At 32.8% G+C, this 20,670-nt stretch overlaps 1 protein-coding gene across 1 annotated transcript in view; it reads right to left on the bottom strand.

Moving 5' to 3' along the window:
• Nucleotides 1-20,358, bottom strand: part of LOC130451171 (homeobox protein Nkx-6.2) — a 68,517-nt gene extending 48,159 nt beyond the window's left edge. Inside the window, exon 1 of the mRNA XM_056790003.1 lies at nucleotides 19,719-20,358. Within this exon, the coding sequence (XP_056645981.1) occupies nucleotides 19,719-20,358 (640 nt within the window). The remainder of the gene's footprint in view (nucleotides 1-19,718) is intronic.
• Nucleotides 20,359-20,670: the final 312 nt, after the last annotated feature.

Below are 20,670 nucleotides of genomic sequence, written 5' to 3'. Positions count from 1 at the left end.
CTAGGCGAAGGAGAGGAGACAGGAGGTTGGATTCGGCGAACGAACTGATATTCTCGTATTCGTGCAACAAGCCCCTGACCGGATATGATGTTCCCATATTCTGTTAGAGCGAGAATAGTGAACACATCCTTCTAAATCATATAAATCGATGAAGATTTGGGAGTCTACGCCATTATTTCCAGCCTTCGATTCGTTATTATTGTATTTAGAAAGTTTTTATTGCTCAAAGCGAATATTGATGGAATACGAATAGGTACTGACAAAATGTCTAACGGAAATTATTGTTATTTGAAAAATTCATACATATACATACATATAATATACAACCAAGACCAAAACTATATCCAAATTAGATCCAACGTCAATATGGTTTGATCATATCATATACATTCACACATCACTGATTTTTGAGTGATACAATAACCTTTAACTCAATAACCAATTTAATTAACACATAACTACTATACTATACTATAAGAAAAATGAAATTCATAATAGATTTGATGACTCAGTAGCTGCATAAACTCATGTATATAAGGTGATCGATGTCTGCTTGTGGCTCCAAGCAACTTCAACTTTGAAATCAACCATGTCTGTGGATGGTGGTGCTAATTGTACAATTTATACTTTGACGTGAGGTTCCTTGCCAAACGCTAAAGTAAGTTGAAGTAGTTTGTAGTACATTATCACCAAGACATCTAGATCCTGCAAGCTCAATATTACAATACTCTCCACGGCCTCAAACGGTAAAGACAATGGTCCATAGCCAAAGGAAATATTAATCGTATAGGGTTTGGATAGAGACCAAACGTTCGATTATTACGGTAACAGGTTTCCCTTCTTCTTAAAAGATAAAAAAACAGAAATCCTGAAATATTTTTTGGCTACATATACATACTATTTCAAGGCATATCTTAACAAGTTTTAGATAGCCGATCATTCGAATTTCTTCATTCGAAGTATGCAAATCGAGTTGTATCCGAACCTGATCGCGTTTATTGAAGAAAGCAATTTGCAGTCAATATAAATGGCGTTTCTTAGAGTGATGTGTCTCGCATATAGAAACGTTATCTGGATGTCAATTCCATCAATAGATCTTTTATTACCAACCAACAAAATCACTAAAAAAATTTCCATCAGGGAAAATCTCACCATATAAATACCAACACTTGAAAAAGATGTTAAACAGGCCGTGGAAATTCAAAATATGTTGCTACCTTGAAAAGACAAATACATACTCAAGAGAAGCTTAAGATACTGGTCTCCATATGAGCACGTCTAGTGGGATAGAGAACAATCCTGAAACTTCGTAAGTACTAGCTGCAAGTATCATATCTGATGGCTGGATAGATTTGGTGCATATCCTCGCGTGAAGCTATGACGCTTCTGTTTGGGGTCAATTTTTTTATGCACGCTGATACCGGACCTCATCTTATCAGAGCAAAGATATAAATGTGGGGATCATTCGTTTGAATTAGCCGACTTTATCTCTTATTATACAATGCAACACTCAAAGTTCCTCGAACCAGATCTGTTGTGCATTTTATTGGTAGAGCCTCAAAAGTTAACAGAAAAAGATAAGTTTTTGTTATTCACGTCTAAAATCATTTCATTATTGTTTTTTACCAAATTGTCGCTTTTTCGTTAAATTCTGTGGCTCAGAGTTATCATCAAATATTTTCACGAAGTTATCTTTGGAAGTTAGTTAACAGCTAAATTGTGTAAAATGTCACGCAAATGGATATTTGCATCCCGGATAAATATCGGGTGCCACACATCAGCTGTAAATCATGTCACCGAAATTGGACCGGTTGGTTTAATGGACAATATTCAACAATGCCTTTTGGTAAACCAGTGATATGGCGCGAATCTACGAATCACATGAGTGACTGTTTTTTCTTGACCAATATCAAAGGCTTTCCAAGACGGTAAAATACACGGAGATATCTTCTATAACAAAAAGAATCCCTGATTCGGAAGAAGTTCCTGTACCTTCTCCAATTTATAGTGTTGATGAAAGTTCAAGCGATTATGTAAACGAAGAAATTGGAACATAACTCACAGCTGCTGTCAGTCCTTAATTTGATGAATCTATTGAATGTTAATGATCTCATTAGAGATTTAAATTTGCGCAAAGAAAAAGCTGAAGTGTTAAGTTGAAGATTGAAACAGTGGAATCTGCTTACGACGGGAGTTAAAGTTGCCGTCTACCATAAACATCACAGTTCATAAGTTAATTTCTTTTCTAAAGATTACAACTTAGTGTAAAAGTTAAAACTGGATTATAAACATGGGTCAGAGGAATGCAGACATAGACCATTGATTCCTCAAAATCAAGTCTAAGCGCTGTACTGCTCCACAATGGAAATAAATTTCCATCACAAATAAGATCGGTAAGGATCTTATTTGAAAAAAACACTCGACATTATAAAATTAGTGCTAGAAAAAATAGAATACTGCAAACACCAATGGTTAACCTCTGTAGATTTGAAAGTTGTTGCTTTGGTTCAAGGACTACAAACTGGCTACACGAAATACTGTTGCTTTTTATGCAAGTGGACCAGCCGACACAGAAATTAACATTATGTAAGAGCAACATGGCCGCTATGAAGTATTTACGTTCCTGGGCAAAAAAATGTCAAAAATGAACCTTTAGTTAGTCCCGAAAGTTTAATATTACCACTGTTGCTCATCAAATTAAGGCTTATAAAAAATGCTGTAAAAGACATAGACAAAGATGAAGCTGGGTTAAAATTTATAAAACAAATTGAATTCTTTGAATGACGCTAAAATAAAGTAAGATGTATTTGTTGGACCCGACGTCAAAAAATTAATTGAAGATCCGACATTGATTACCACCTTAAATGAAAAAGAAGGAGCTTGGATGGTGTTTGTCAAAGTTACTGAAAACTTTTTAATAACTACAGATTTCCTCAATATTCTGAATTTATCAAAAAAATATCAAGGCATTTTGTAAATTGGGATGTAATATGTCTTTGTAAATAGACTTTTGACATTCCCACCTAAATTTTTTTCCGGTAAATAGGGGCGCTTTAAGTGAAGAAGATGGAGAACGCTTTCATTAAGATATAGCCACAATTTAAAAGCGCTACCAAGGAAAATGGGAGCCGGCAATACTTGCACACTACTGTTGGTCCTTAGTTAGACATTCTGGACTCCAAATATAAGAGACATGTGAAACGGTCTAAGAAAACATAAAACTAAAATTTCATTATTACTTGAGATTTTCCAAAACAATAAATTTATTTCTCACAAAAATATGACGTGACTCAAATTTTTCTTATTAATTTTTTCTATACGAATTACGAATCGCATAATCTTGTCCTCTAGGAAAAATTAAAATCTAATATTTTCATGAACTAAAATGCATGATATAATGATATATACTGGAAAGAAGTATTTTAAGCCTATGTTGCAATTTCATAGTTCGTTTTCTCAGGATAATTATTTAATTATAGAACAAACAAATGTATTGTGACTGTAATTGAACAATCTAAACTTTATTTGCGCAGAATCAAGTTGATGCAAAATGTTTCAAGCTCCTCGTATATATACATGCGAGTACTTCTTAAATGTTTTAATCGCTCGAAGTTAACCGTAAACGTACACAAGCGAAATACTATTAAAGTTATTTATGGCTAGTAAACTGTTTACTAATACGATATTCATTTAAGAATAATGTATGTTGCAATTTTTATTCATTTTAACACATTTAATAACTGCTATTAATCATTCCACTCTTGGTTCTGAAATATAATAAGCACACACATGCTCTCTGCGCACTTGAAAAATTTACCAGGCATCAATTTATTTGTGTTTGAAAAATGTCATTTGCACTGTACATACTTATTTGTACGTGTAAAACAAGAGGTGCATTAAGCGCTGTTTTTAAATAGTTCCATGACTCAAAATATATTTACATATTATCAAATGACAGTAATGGATTAATCATATCACCCATTTCCATGTCAGGATAGTTCATATATGATATTTCAATTTTATATGAAAAACAATCATTAATCCCAATATTTAATATTTTTCTCAGTGTATACAAACAAAGAGGTTAAGAGCTAATAATAGTATAACAAAGCAATTAACACGATGAAATATAAACGACAGAAAGGGGAAACACGAAAATGACAAAGCTATGAAATAATTTGTAAATAAACCGAAGAGAAATATCACATGACAACAAAACCGAGCTAAGAACATTCAGTACCTTATGTCTATAATAAACACTCATCCAGAATATTTCTAGCTTTATGGAAACAGGGAAGATATGATGACCTCTACAGGATGATCCCTCAACGTATATTTATTAATCCAAAGCAGAATAGGTTAGCCGGAAAATCATTTTTGTGCGAGGGTTATTTTTCCATTGATTCAAGTGACATAAGCATAAGTCATTCTTACTAATGGGATCATATTGGTTCGTAATTCGTAATTGTATTCATATTTGGATACAAACGTCTTAACCTTTTACTTTTGAATGCTTTGGACCAGTCTCAGAGCATTCTTTAGGTACGTGGTCATATGTACAAAGGCCAAGTTACGGATAAAAAGAATAACCCATAATAACAGTATATTTCCTCCTCATCAAATAAATATAACCGTTCCATTTTTCCACCAAATATTTTTATTTGGATATAAATGTCTTCTTAATATTTTCTTTTTGATTTTATACACTGTTTCCAATTTTTAATTAGTTTACATTAATTATATAAATTAAACAATAAAACTTGTTATGACGAGTTTGTGATCTAATAAATTTCTTGCTCATAATACATAAAATCGAGCGAAATCATCCTGTACTAGACCCAAATGCTCTAATTGCAGACCGTTAGTAAATTTCTAGTTCATAGCAGCATTTAACAGTATGTCATCTTACTGTACCCCAATTTTAGTGCTTTTACTGCTTCTGTCATTCGCTAAAATTGTATCAACCACTTAAGGCTGGCCCCTACGTTGCTCCTCTATGCATTCTCTAATGGATCATACATTTATTCGGTATAGTAAAGCTAATAACATGATTTATTGGTGACTAGAATGGTGTTACTTCTACGCCGTTTTACTAAATGAATAGCTCAATCTCATATATATATATATATATATATATATATATATATATATATATATATATATATATATATATATATGCTAGGGCATGTCGATAATTACATGATATAAAATCATTTCCATCCAATCATTGCCACTTTGTCTGACGTTTCTTCACTTTGCTGGTCTCAAAACAATAAACAAAAAATTGTCACTTGAATACAGGGAGTAGAGTGTCAAATCTTGCATTGCAAAAGAGCTTTTGTCTTCACCAAATGTGGTCGTTATTGCCAAAAAAAGCTTAAACATGACTTTATCGGCTAAGAAACTTAGCCTGGTGTCTGATATGTTGTGGCAGATATTCGTCTTATATACGGCTACAAAACGGCGTAGAAACTACTAGGAAGCTCCCACATGATTGTGTTTATGGTTGATTTTACAAACGTGACATCCACCTTATCTCATAGCCAGGTAATCATTTAAAATTGAAGCCGCTAATCCGTGTCAGATTTATTTAACTTCTACAATCTCCTATACTTTCCATATTCAATCAATTAACGCTATATTCTAAATTTTGATAATTGTTTCTAGATCAGATATCTCTAATAGGCGTTGAGAAGTTTCAGCAGCTTCGGTGTGTGCACACCCACAACGAAATTGAGTAAACCACTTTTATGTATACTATCAAAATTGATGGTACAAATTTTTAATAATATTCATCAAACTTAACCTTGTTTTGAGTGAAAAATAGTACTTTACTTTATACCGCTCACTACCATTCACTCCTAATCATCCGGAAATCTGACGCAGTTTGCTTAAATGATAGGTTTCTGTCACAGGAGCAGTATTGTCCTGTCAGTTGAAGTCAAATACTTATTGACCCGACCTTGTAATTATATTTATGTATATTTTTCAACTTAATGTTCATTTTATACACCAATATCATTAATTTCTCTGAACGAAATCAACCATAACCCAGTATATTACACTCCAGGGAAACAGTATTTCAGTTTGACATTGTTTTTTAAGTGAGGACGTAACGTTAAAATTTAATTAAGGCGACGTAGACTAATGGGACGTCCAATTATACACACACCATTTAACTCCCGATAGAATATTTATTCAGTCAATTTAATAAGGCCAGAATTCCCCTCTATAATCATTATTCTCCAATATATTCTAACAAAATATAGAGAGAGTTAATAAAACATTTTGTTAAACAAATAGAAATGTATAGGAAATTAGCAAATATTCGTGAAGGATTCAGAAGTTTAGTAGTTGCAACTGGGGAAATGATCAACTACGGTTGAACAAGCATTGTAGCTGAACATCAGTAAAAGTATGCAGATCCGAATCATCTTAAGAGATATTTGAGCATTACGAAGTAAATTCAGTTTGTGAATAATTAGATAATGTTAATAAGTGGATTACTATTTTTCACTAAAAGCTGGTCTTCGACTGCAAGTCTACTTCTCAATAACACCAACCACATCGAAATGGTGAAGTTGAGTAAGACAACTGGTTTAAAATTGATGCTGGTTATATAATTATGGTTCAAGCTAATGTATGGTATGTAGGTATTGAAATATGATTCTCAGCTACTCAGTCATTGTGCCAGGGCATAAGGATAGGAAACTCATGACTTGGAGTACAGAATATGAGAACCTACTCATGCGGTAACGAAGAAGCCTACTTCATTTCGATGTGCATAATGGCAATAATCTACCTTTAGATTATTTCTTACGACTCAGATGGCCTTCTGATATCTCACATGTAGATTTCCAGCCACCTGTTCCGTTTCCAGCTTTTCTGTCCATTAGACTTTTTTCTATCATTCTGTTGGACTGGACAGATATTTTATAATCAGAAAAATTTCTCCAATTTTCTAATTCTTTATTATGTAACGAATACAGCTGTGGAAAATGTCGTTTCTCTTTCAGTGATGAAGTTCCGCCAAGGCCCGTGAGGCCCAGGCATAAAACGAAATGAAAATTGTTTCAGATTAGTTCTTATAGAAAATTTTCTATGGAATATACAGTTAAATAAGTTACTCGACTCAAGAGAAAAAATAATTTACATCTATTGCATTCACGGAGTCTGGCCACAAATCGTTCAGAAGAAAGATCTTTTTCACTCTAAAAAGAGTAAAAACCTATTAGGCGCAAACATGGGCCAATATATATATATACTTGATACTCTTGCAGGTTGTTGAATCTCAAATAGTCCAAGAAATTATTTCTGATGATATAATCGTCATTCCAAAGACAGAAAAAGAAATTTCCAAACTAAATAATATTGAAAAAAATATTCATGTTTATTAGTAATAATTAAAAAATAGACTTCAACAAAGTAAATTTATCAAGAATCAAAATGAATGAAATCCATTTTATCAAAAAGGGCGGCGCATCGAACTGGGCCTTAGGCGGTAACAAGCCTAAATCCATCACTGTTTTCTTTATTAGTTCGTTTGTACGTAGATGTTACTTTTTGTCAATATTTATATAAGCATTTTTCGACATCAGTGATCAAAGTTGGGATTTAGTGTTTTCACAGATTTCTACTACTTCATTGTTTATTTTTCCATTATACAGAAAAAGCCCGTAAACGAAAAATATTTTGAGGGGAAAGAAGTTGGGGTGTGCGCTTATACTTTATAAAAGCAACAAACTATATATATTATTGCGTAATTATAAAACAAGAAGAAATAGAAATATTAGAGTGAAAAACATCAATCTTAGAAATTGATTGCCATGTTAATATAAAAATGTACTTTCAAAGTTGAATTTGAAATTTGTAAATATAGTTTTCCATTTATGCTTAATGCTGAGCTATCATATTAACCCCAAAGCGATTGGAAATTGATTTTTATAGGCAGCACTGTGTAAGTGCTGGAGGCTGAATGTAGGATGGTAAATTTACTAACGTTGTGAAAGTGAGGGTAATCTTCAGCTCGAAATAATTAAAATTATTAAACTAATTTACCTATTAATAATTGTAAAATAATGAAGTAGTTATTTTCATTGTTTAGTTAACCCAAAGGCATCTTTAACGAGGCCATTAGCTTTCGAAGGTAGGTAGGTAATATTATTTTTGTTATGTTTATGAGTATGTCACTTCAAAAGCTATATCTAGATTGATTTATTTCCTTTTGATACAAAAATTTAAATCGCACTGAATGGATTTAACGAAATACGATTTGCAATCTTTTCAAAGATTTTATTACAATCTACCTAAATATACCTTTATAGACCTGCAGCTATTAAAACATTCATTTCCAGTTTTATTGAGTAGTAATTCTTCCTATTTTTGGTATAGGGAATTCCTTTCTTAAATCAATTCGGTATTTATAGAACATACCAATTTATACCTACATTCATCGAGAATGTTTAGGGTGGACAATTATATGATAGATTAAACAGTCAATCATGTTTTATTTATTTGTTGTCATCATCCATCCAAAATAAATTTTAATTTTGGGCGAGCCAGCCTAATAGACGTTTGAAGAAAGATTTTCCTCATTTACACATTTATATTATGGATATATATGTATATATATATATATATATATATATATATATATATATATATATATATATATATATATATATACAGTATGGTACAAATGAAAGGAATAATTTCGTTATTTCGTAAACCGACGACTCTAAAGAAAAATCCTGAAACCCGTCGATTTTTATTTTAAAACGGGCTATTCGTAATGATACCTTTTTATTTTTGATGTCATCTATGCGAGCGTGATGACGTTATCGCTAAAATTTTTAAATGGAAATGTGGGTGTTGTAGTACATTATTTGGAAGGTCTTTTAAATAGCTATTCAGCCATATCAATATGTACAGTAATTGATTTGCGTATTGTCACAAATATTATTTATGAAATTTCAACAGATTTCTTAATAAAATGTATTAAGTATTGGTATGATGTATTTTTTGACAAACAAAAATAAATTTTGTAAAGGCCGTTACTGGAAATGAAATGTCTTATCTATCAACTTTTTACCTTTTTTCAAAATCTAGTTGACTTATCAACATCAACATTAACACTTGGACATAATTAACTTTCTGTCAAATGATTGATAGTATTATTGTATTAGACGAATTCAAAAAGTCTTTCTATCTATCAACATGAAGCTGACTGAAACGCAAAGAATTGAAATTCTAATAATGATTGGTTGTGGAGATAAGCACGTACACAGAAAGAAGTATCTACGTTATTTTTGTTAATAAATACACCAACCGACAACCAATTTCAAAATCCACTATAAGCAAAATTGAGAAGAAATTCAGAGAAATGAGTCATGTCAAAGACCTCCCTAAAAGTAGTAGAAAACCAATATCAGAAAACAAACAACTAGATGTTCTGTTAGTCTTTCAAGATAATCCCCATACCAGTTCACGGCAAGTAGCATTAGATAATGACATGGACCATTCAACAGTTCTTAGAAAGCTGAAGAAGGAAAAGTGGCATCCCTACAAAGTAAGTTTGGTACAAGAGCTTATGGAAAATAATTTTGATAGACGAATTGAGTTTTGTGAAATTTTGATGGAACAAAATAACAGAGATCCGATGTTTTTAAAAAAGGTTCTTTTCTCGGATGAAGCTATATTTCTACTAAACGGTCATGTCAATCGTCAAACTTCGTCGGTACTGGGCTACAGAAAATTCACACTGGATGCAAGAGTACCGTACTCAATAACCAGATAAAGTTAATGTTTGGGCAGGAATAATAGATAATAGGATTATTGGGCCATACTTTTTCGGAGAAACAGGTTCTCGATATTTAGAATTTCTTCAAAACTTCTTGCTACCTGAATTGAACAGGCTATTTCCAAACAGAAATGTTTTATGGTTGCAGCAAGATGGTGCGCTTCGACACTATGCTGTATTGGTACGCAACTGTTTGAACAACGTATTTCCAAATCGGTGGATAGGTCGATGAGGAACAATAGAATGGCCACCTAGGTCACCTGATTTGATTCCTCTTGATTTCTTTTTATGGGGATACTTAAAAAGTAAAGTTATAGAGTAGGTTCGAGAATAGTTGGCGGCACGTCTTTCTCATTGTATTTCAGCTGAAGGTGAACAATTTGAGCACTTAATTTAGTTTTTGTTGTATTTAATGAGTAAATATATTAAATATTTATTGTAATAATAAGATTTTATTAATTTTTTAAACAAATACGCAATTCAATTACTGTACATATTGATTTGGCTGAATAGGTATTTAAAAAACCTTTCAAATAATGTCAACACTCACATTTCCATTTAAAAATTTTAGCGATGACGGCATCACGCTCGCATAGATGACGTCAAAAATAAAAAAGTATCCCGTTTTAAAATAAAAATAGGGTTTCAGGATTTTTCCTTAAAGTCGCCGGTTTACGAAATAACAAATTTATTCCTTTCATTTGCACCATACATTTACACCATACACCATATATATACATATATATGAAAATCGGCAGCAGAACCGGACTTACAGACATTTTTTCATAATAAGGTTCCCACGCTACCCCACCTCTTATTAGAAGAGATAGACTAAAAGTAGTGAAATGAAAAATGCGCAGACTTTGTTAAAGATTTCAATTATCTTATATATCTTCATATTTTCAAATACGCCTTCCTATAATAATTCTGATAATAATTTATACGTGTTTCTGGGGCCATTTAATTTTTTCCCTAATGCTGCAATATAATAGGCTCCTAAGATATACCCGACGGCTGTTCTTGGTTGCCCACCCGGTATATTGCCAGTATGGAATAGCAAATAGTATGTAATTTATAACATAATTGCTAACAGTGTTTTTCACTAGATCCTAAGTATATAGTTTTTTCAACTAATATGATTCCTAATTGTTAAATATCTATTTGGTTGTTTAATTTTTTTAACGATTTACTATACGTACTTATTCATAAAGACATCTATCAGTATTCTCAGATACTCTAAAACAATTACGCTGGCCAATAATCTCTACAAATTTCACATCACAGATTGATCTGTGGACTGTAGATGACTGCGCTACTGAGTATCACAAGAAATGACAAATCAATGAAAAGATAACTTGATAAATTGTTTGATTTATTACTCCAAAGTTTTAAGAATAAACTATAGTGACTATCAATTTATCGAAAAACTATTACTCTCCGAGTAAGAGTGAAAAATACTAAATTCTAGGCTTTCGTGCTGTTTGCCTGGTGCCTCGAAATTGTATGACAAGAAAAATCGCAATCTCGAATCAATTCATTTCACATTCTCATAATAATTACGTATGTATTAATTTGTACTAAAATCAAAGAACGTTATGTATGAACAGACTTGAAATACGTAGTGTTGATTTCTTTTACTTTGTACGTATAGAAATCATAGAAATAAAATATGACTTGTTTGATAACAAAGTTTGATTCGCACGTCAGCTATCAGATCTCGGTAATTAATGTCTCAGGCATGTTTGATTTGCCAAGTTAATATCGCTACTGCCAGATGGCGCCAAACAAATAACACATACGTCACCGGTCATTACATACCCGCGCTCTAAAGCCGTTCCCTGATTGGCCGTAGGAGAGGTTCTCGCTTGAAGTCAACTGCCCGCAATCATCTGTACGATATATGATGTAATAATGTTACAAACATATGTGCCTCTTTGTGCGATAAGGGAATTAGTATTGATATCTTCTAATCAACTAACTAATGAAGAAACGCATATGCTACCTACTTCTATTCGAATCTAATAAACCACTATAAGTTTCGTCATTGTTTGTAAAATAAGTAATGGGAATAAATGAAGTTTATATTTTAAGTAATTTATTAAATCCTTCAACTTAACAGAATTGAACGACTTATGCTTTTGGTATGTTTTGTTTCTTAAAATGAAGTATACAGTATCTGAAACGTTATAGTTTGTTGAAACAAAGAGGTTAGATAATAAGTACAAAATAACATGCTACTCAAAAACTGTTTGTTTTAATTCAATTATTTGCACTTTTTTGTATGAAACAATGGTTACTTCACTATAACTACACGTATTTTATACAACTGAATCAGCATCCAGTCGGCTCTTTTTCATATATCTTAGCGGTTACAACCACGAGTAGCTATCGCCAACCATATCAATACTTTCGAGTTGAACTTTTTTGTCTGTTGAAATACACTTCTAAATTCACTTCATCGCCTTTCTGACAATAATTAGTCTTATTATTCGCTGTTTCACGTCAAAAGTAAAATATGACTTGCCGTCATAGTAGTATGACACACACTAGTTGAAACAAATACAGCATAAATAATTGGTAGTATTTTTGATCGCACCTCGTACTTATTTGTCCAATGTTACCTGCTATTCAACCCTACGTCTGTTATGGCTATTCCTGTGGTGTACCAAATAAACCGCATGAATATAGGAAGAACTGTAAACATGAATGTATCCTGAGGAATATGTAGAAAATTTGGATTTTTTTTCTGACACTTCTACTTGAATGATTCATTTTTAATAACAATGCCTCAAGATATTTTCAAACGACTAACCATAATTTATGTACGAACGACTTGTCAAGTTCACGAAATGTTGTGTCTACATATTAATAACCTTAAAGGTAACACCAACGTGGCCATCAAAAAGCACTAAAATTTTAAAGCATGCCAGTGTTCAATTACCGTTTTATGAGTTTTGATGAACTTGTTCAAAATATGCAATATAAGTAAATGTATTTATATCATACATAATATGCTTCACGTACGCCTCACTATAGTTAAAATCTCTTTAAAATTTCAGTTGTTAATTTTTAAGGATAATTTGAAATTAAAATTTACTATATACTATACTATAGTCTATTTTTATGTAAGAGAGAGTAATGAAACTTTATTTTTAATGCCAAACTTTTATTTATTAGGTCATTTTAAATATTATTACAGAATAATGTGAATATATCCTAAAATTTTCATAAATGTACCTGCGCTAATACAAAATTTCGGTTCTTTTTAACCATAAGCTGTACAGAGCAATATAAAAAGGTTCGGGCAGGCCAAAAGCCTTATTTATTGAAAATTAGATAGCTTATCATAAGATTTTTCTCATTAAATGCTGGAAATTTTGTTTTATTTCAATTTCATGAATCTCTTATCAACATATTTAACCGAAAAAAAAACGATTTTAAGTTTTACCATTTAGTAAAAACGTCCAAGTCTTAACAGTTTCGTGTAGTTGCAACTTGCAAAGTGCAATGTGCAGTCTAGTATAATTATGGAAAAATGCCGAAAAATCCGTCGTTTAACAGTTAATGAAAAAACATTAATATTTAATTCTTTCAAATAATTTACAGACAAACAGTAAAAATGTTAATGACACAGAGGAATTAGTTAGTGGTACGCTTGTTGTTGGTAAAACTACGATTTACACAGTTATTAAAGAAGAGAAATGTAACGAGTTTCGAACAGCACTAGAAGCTCCAGGAAAACAAAATTTCAAACAGAAAATCATTTAAAAGAAAGACTTGGAAGGAAAGTGCATGCGTTCTTCTTTAGACAGGAATTTCCGACAATGGCCAAAGTTCTTGTCATAGTTAGAGATGAAAGGATAAGGAGTCGAAGTATACTATGGATTTAGGAAAGTAACGTTGTTTAAAACTCAAATTTGATCTATTATCATAACACAATGTTCTAAACCTTAAGGAGAGATAAAACATACCATAATTGACTTGAACCAACTATAAATTCTATCAATATTTTTTATCATGATAAATCCATGTAGGTTTTGATATTAAACACTATATTTGCCATGGAGCTAATTATAAGGTGTAAATGTGTTCTTCGTTATCAAATGTTATATCTTTTTCATAATGAACGAGCATGTTGTAATGAAATTAAATACGATATTATCAAACTGACATATGTTCAGCATATCAACGAGACAATTACAATGTGGCTTGGATAATTCTGAAATGTAATCATTTCTGAATAATATGATATTCACACATATACAATGATTGATATTATTCATTAAATTCGACAGCAAATATACACAAATTAAATCATCTTACGAAGTGGTATCAAAAAATATTTGATGTAATATTACGACCATTATTAAACATTTGAAACTTAAGTGATGGATTTTGTTGTCTACATACAAGCATTTTCTAATTAATAGTGTCGAAATGTGGCAACAGCAGCTATGAAAACTACCCGACAGTCGATAACGGAATTAATAGGGAGAGATACCTTAGTATATAGGGTGAGTCGATACCATCCTTATCTCCTTCATTCTGTATGCATCTACATCGCAGGTATACACTGTCAAAAAGCTCCAAACCCACCAGAGCATTATTCTTAGCTAAACAGTAAATGACCTTTGGTACCTCAGGGCCCAGAAGATTTACCAAGGGATGAATAGAAAAAAGAAATTACAAGTGCTTCAACCCATCTCAACATACGTTAGGAATCCAAGGGCAGCAGTACAAGCAAAATACAGAACGAGAAGAGTCCACCTATTAGGGTGTCTGCAAATCTGTTAGTAAGTACATGAAAATTGGCAGAACCTCAAGTAGTAAATGGATCTATCTAAGAGACTGCGAAAAACACACCTACGGGAGCGTTAAGAGAAAAAAAGACGAATGTTCATGGAGAAAAATAGAGGATAGCTAGATACTGCTCCTAAACCCACTGAAGAGAGCGAGCTACAAAGAAGACTGACGACAACGATGACGATCTCATTGGATGAGATGATGTAGAGAAGTCTTCCTGCAATGTATCTTTCTTTTGGGTAGGAAGGTATTTTGGTAGGTTTGGACAGGATTTGCGTATACTAATCAGCATTTTTTAAACGATACAGATAATATACAAGGCGTTTACAATGTTTCATGGAAGATTGGATATTCGGCTAGTATCTTTATTTGATGTATGAAATTGGGATTTCTTTTGAATGAATACCGCGAAGTTTTATAAGAAAATCGTATAAATAGGAAGAAAGAAAAAGGAAGACGTCTCATTATTACCCACATAGAAAGTGCTTCAGGGTGCTCAAAGATTGGTTTGAATTCGTTTACGTCATCCCTCTACCAAAACCATTATTTATAAGAAATACCAATTATAGCTTTTAATTAGCAAGTACGCAGAAGATTCGCACAAAGAAGAAAATAAAATCTGGAATGTAGAAATTCTTACCGAACCCATTATTATTACTACATAACAACATAAAGATTAGGCTAGAGCTCGCATCGTTGATGAATACTTCCTTTTCGTCGTTAACCTCGCTTCGCTCAACGTTTGTTGAATCGGATACTGGCAATCCTATTGAGTTTCAACTATTCGTTTCTTACACGTTACAAATTTAAACTTTTGTTGAAGAAAGCGAAATGAAATCGAACTACAATATCCAATTCCATTCATTGATTTGTTTAGGTTTAAGAGTCCATAAACATGTTTCGTTTCAATAACGTGTTTACTTTAAGAGTTAATAAACAGATATCGGCACATGTTACTTATTCATTATTAATTTTTTATCTGAAAACGATAGTTTTTCGTGGTTTCCAACACATAATGGAGAAATATCAATCTTTAAAATTCGAACCACAAGCAAAAAGGTTTATAAACAAAGCTGAATTTAAGTGCAATATTGACAATTTTTCACATGTCATCAATTACCTGGGGCCTTGTATTGAGAAAGCAAAGGCAAGAGTGCGATACTCGATCAACGTGATAGAAGCACAGTAATCTTAATCTGCTTAGACAGCAGAGCCTTCATAAAGCCATAAGGGCCGAATTGGCGTACTCTAGTCTTGTACTGGAGTGTAAGAAAGTCCTATGTTGGATATAAAATCCAGCTCGTTCGGTTGCCTGATTACTCTAACATCAAAGGCAACGAAGAAGCGAGCTCACCCGCCAGATTGACATCCGCAAATCCACTAATGGGTCCACAACCCATTCTTGAAATAGCCAAAACTGTTACTATTACGTCTCTCAACGGTCTGCTTACAAGGCAGGCTCTGCAGAGATGGATATAGAAACTTGGCATGAGGCAAGCTGAGGCACTGCTTCTCTTACCAACCAACCGCTCCACTTAAGCAGGCTCGAAAGTCGACAGGTTATTGGACTTTTAATCGGATACGGTCAACTAAGACGCCACCTCCACATTATAGACCTCACGGTCGATTCGAAATGCCGCTGGTGCATGGAGTAGGAAGAAACTGCAGACTACGTCATCTGTGAGAGCTCAGCACTCACAAGGGAACACCTCTCAGCTTGTCCAGTGACGTCAAAAGGCTCTAAGCAAAGCGCTTGCTCGGCATAGGTAATTTCGAGTAGAGCACGACGGGCCTTTGTACTAAAATCTTGGCCGCCCACCATCTTACTATTAATATATATATATATATATATATATATATATATATATATATATATAATTTTTGCTCATGTTGCAGCATAATTACCTTTTGGAATATACTGTATAAAACTAAAACGAATCAATTGGAAACATTAGAATCAAATTAGATCGGGTATTGTGTTTATTTGAACGAAAGATTTAATCTGATTCTCATCTGAGGAGAAAATTCTCTCAGGTGTCAATATAATGATTATTATCAGGGCCTAGTAAACATATTAAGTCAACCTTCGTATTGTTTGTACGATGTGACAGAGTAAACAATGAGAATCAACAATTTGGTCTGTGGAGTGTTATGGGAAACGTGCAGATATTGCTGTTTACGATAGGAATTATGGTCGTATAGGTAAACCCTATGAGGACGTTAAATGATCAACATGCTAGTCACCATCTCTCTATGCACGCATTATTATTAATACCCATAACACAATTCACTCCAATTCACACATAATCAAGGATCATGTCTTACACATCCTACACACAGAAACAATTAGATAGATTTTGTTCTACTGAATCAGTGAAAGTCCCTTTGGAGCCTAAAAAAATATCAAATCACGTACTTTATTTTGGACGCTGGGGTTTTTGGACACCATTAAGGAACAAAATTCATTTTTAAAATAGGTTGAGAGTTAATTTGGAATGGGTTCTGATGTCCTGGAAATATAGGTCCAGTTGATAATTAACTTAAAATGTGGAAACTTCGATAAAGACCGAGGTAGATTGAAACATCAAATACTTGTAATTTGTAATTAAACTGCTTTGCCATGGAAAGAGATCTAAAATCAAGATAAATCCCCACGAAAATCATATAAAATGGTCTAATGAGTAAAAAGTTGAGATAAACTCCTTTCATCACTATCTATTAAAGATTTGTAGCTTTAGGTAGCATGAGTATTGTTTCATTCCACCTATAATTTTTTTCGTGAGATAATTTTTGAATGGGGTTATTTCCTAGCTATTGTCAAGCGGCCTAGAAATAAGAAAATCAATCATTTTGTTTAATCGATTTTCCTCTTACCTAGATAATTATATAACAAATATACACTAATCGTAGCAAATTTATTAAAACACTTGGTTCAGCTATATTGAGTTTTTTGAATTCGTAAAAAATATATTTGTTCAGTTTTACAAACCTACCTAATAAATTTTTATTGACATGTGACAAGTAGCTATCCAACTTGATCCGCCAAGTTGATATTTGAAAAAATTTAAACAAATTCAATCAAAATTGAATCAATACTTTGTGAATTATACAAACAAAAAGAATTTAATATATTGTCTTGTACAAAAGTGACTGCATTTAACTTTATATGCAGGGATTCGCAAAAAACAAATATTAGCATTATTTGCGATTTCATATTTAACGATGATCGTCCAACATTCTGTGATAAATTATTAATTTGGGAACACCCGGAACACAGCTATACCTTCGCCAAAATAAGCAAAAATTTAAAAAAAAAACCGAAATTAGAAATGATGCTCTATACATGATCAATAGCCATAATAAATTAGTATGTTTTATAACGGCATGAATCTCATAGCTTACTTCAATATATTTTGCCAAAAAAACTAGAAATGTTAACATTTGCTTTTACTGAAATAGCTGTAAACTTTTGAAAATAAATTTAAATTAGCTATGAATAGCGTTTAATGAATAATTTTAATTTTGATATGCTGCCGCTTTTTTATTTTAAATCAGAGTCTATTAGTTTCGCTTGCACTAGTTGAAAGAATGTCCCTTTATTTTAAAGCCGCTAATGAACATTTCACTTCAATTGCATTTAAATGATAACGAGGTTATTATTAGCGTTTTAATACAATCTTAGATGTCTACAAGTCTACAAACTGTGACGAACGAAAACAGCTCTACATTTTATGACATTTTTTAAAATTTTGTCAACTTCTTTGTATTAAATACTTTTCGTTCTTGCAGGAGAATCAGAACAGAACACTTAAATTAATTAATGAAACAAGTTGTTTGAAAAAATGCATGTTCTGAAGATAATAATATTAATAATCATAGTGAATTACTTCTAGAATGAAAGCTCGCTAAATACATACCTCATCTAAAAAAAATTGATAAAATTCTCCATATCCAATAATTTTTTTCAATTTTTTTTCATATTTCCAGAGAAAATAATGAAAAAATCAATTTTAAATAAGAAGTGCATAATAATCATATTTTTTGTGAGCTCCGGACCAAAGTGAAAGTTTCTCGATATAACTTTTGCTCCTGAGTAGGGTTTTGGTAATTTTTTAGACTTCTTATTAGAATTTGATACGAAAATTTCTCTTTATTTTTTGAGCTTTATTAGTTAGCAATAAAACTTTCATAAAATCTAACTTATTTATTGTAGATATTGAGAAAAAATAGTATGAAACGATTACCCATAGATGATGAGTAGAAAAAACTAGAGGAAAATTAAATGATTACAAAAGAAAACAAAAGAGAAATAGCTACTTAAGTGGAAAGACAAGCCTGATGGGTTTCAACCAAACATGCTGATGAAACAGCAAACATTGACAATTGATCGGGAGCTATCGTGAAGGAAATCTAGTACATCTATCAGACTAAATGTTTTTATTTTAAATTGTCATAAAAAGGTCAACTGAATGTTAATTTATTCTGCAAAAAAAATTACTAGTAGAATAATCAGTATATGGAAGCTACTAATCAAGCGTTTGTAATACCAAAATCAAAAAGAATTCGTTGTCTAAAGAAGAAATAGATGAGAAAAAATAACTGAAAATGTTTTAACATTTTGTAGTGTTTATTTCATAAATATAAAATTCTGTATTTCGTTTTATTTCTACATGTTTGGGAAGCTTTTTACTGAAAACAGGAAATGTAAACGTAAGTAGCACAAATTTGAAATTATAGTTCATAATCATTGAATTTAGTCGCAGAAAACTAAGAAAATATGAAAAGTGAGTTTTTTACTATGATGTAGATGCCATGGTAAGGAAATTAAACGGTTAAAGCTTCAAGGTCGGTCTAGCACAACTGTAAAACACATTTATGTGCATTTTATCGGGTCGTGGAACTTCCGAATAAACTGCATTGTGCTGTTACGGACCTGCAGCTCAACGTTAAAACAAATTTGAGATAATTCAGACTTTATTCATACTAAATTTATAACATAAAATAAAGGACTATGAATTATATTAATACATTTAATATTGTTCCAAGAATAGTCCTGATACATATCCCAAACATACAGTAGAATTAGAATTTTTGTACAGTTTTCAAAATTACTTACTGCTACTAAGACGATCCCTCCATGACATAGGATTCAGACCTTGTATTCCACCAGGCCAGTAAAGGCCTCCAGCACCTCTTGCCAGCTCTACAGGAGGTTTGTTGACAGAATTAGCGGCATGATGGTGGAAAAAGGCAGCGGCGGCAATGTTAAATCCACGCAATCCAGAATTAGAAGCACTCTGAGCGCTGTTAGAGGCCATACTTAGTGTATTCTGCGTAAAACCGAGATTATGTGGGAAATGCAAGGGGCCAGTTGTAATTTGAGAAGGCCTTGACAATATATGGTCAATGCCATGAGGATTAGCCCCTTGAGAACTGTTGCTATTGCTTGTGGCACCTAAGGGACTTCTCGACGTCAAGCCTGACCGTTCTACGTGTAAACTTGTACGTTCTAGCAAGACGTCGGCATCACTTTTTTCTTGGCCATGAAGATGTTCGGAGTTGAGATGTGTTTGATGATTTTTCATTTCTGTCATAGAATGAAGGGCCGCCAACGGAGCTGCTAACATATTACGGTGCTCCAGGTTGAGAAAACTGAGATTCTGGTGACTGGCGAATTCAAGCATTTTGGAAACTGGTGGTGGTGGAGTTACTGATACTTCAGACCGGTCGCTGGACGCGTCGCTGTGTTGCGTCATTGCTACTGGAGACGCCGTGGTTGCAACTTGAAGACGCGATCAAGCCGCGTCGCCGAGGAATGTCTCAGGGCTCAGAACGAAAATTTTTTCACGAATTACACGTGCCCTCACTACACATCACATAAACACTGTTATCGTATAGCGAGCGCCTAGTCTTTTTCAATTTATAATATAGTCCTTCCCGTGTATTGGTCACTATTAGGTTGACAATGAACTGAACTCGTATGTAGAAAAGACTTGCTGAGTGAGGTGAGTTTAGAGGGCGGTGGCCAGAAATAAGGTGATAGCTAGTGGGGATGTCTATAAACTGAA

The sequence above is a fragment of the Diorhabda sublineata genome, chromosome X, assembly GCF_026230105.1.
Source record: "Diorhabda sublineata isolate icDioSubl1.1 chromosome X, icDioSubl1.1, whole genome shotgun sequence".
In the NCBI taxonomy this organism is placed as follows: Eukaryota; Metazoa; Arthropoda; class Insecta; order Coleoptera; family Chrysomelidae; genus Diorhabda; species Diorhabda sublineata.
The sequence above is the reverse complement of the archived record's forward strand: the minus strand, read 5'-3'. Positions and strand labels throughout refer to the sequence as shown.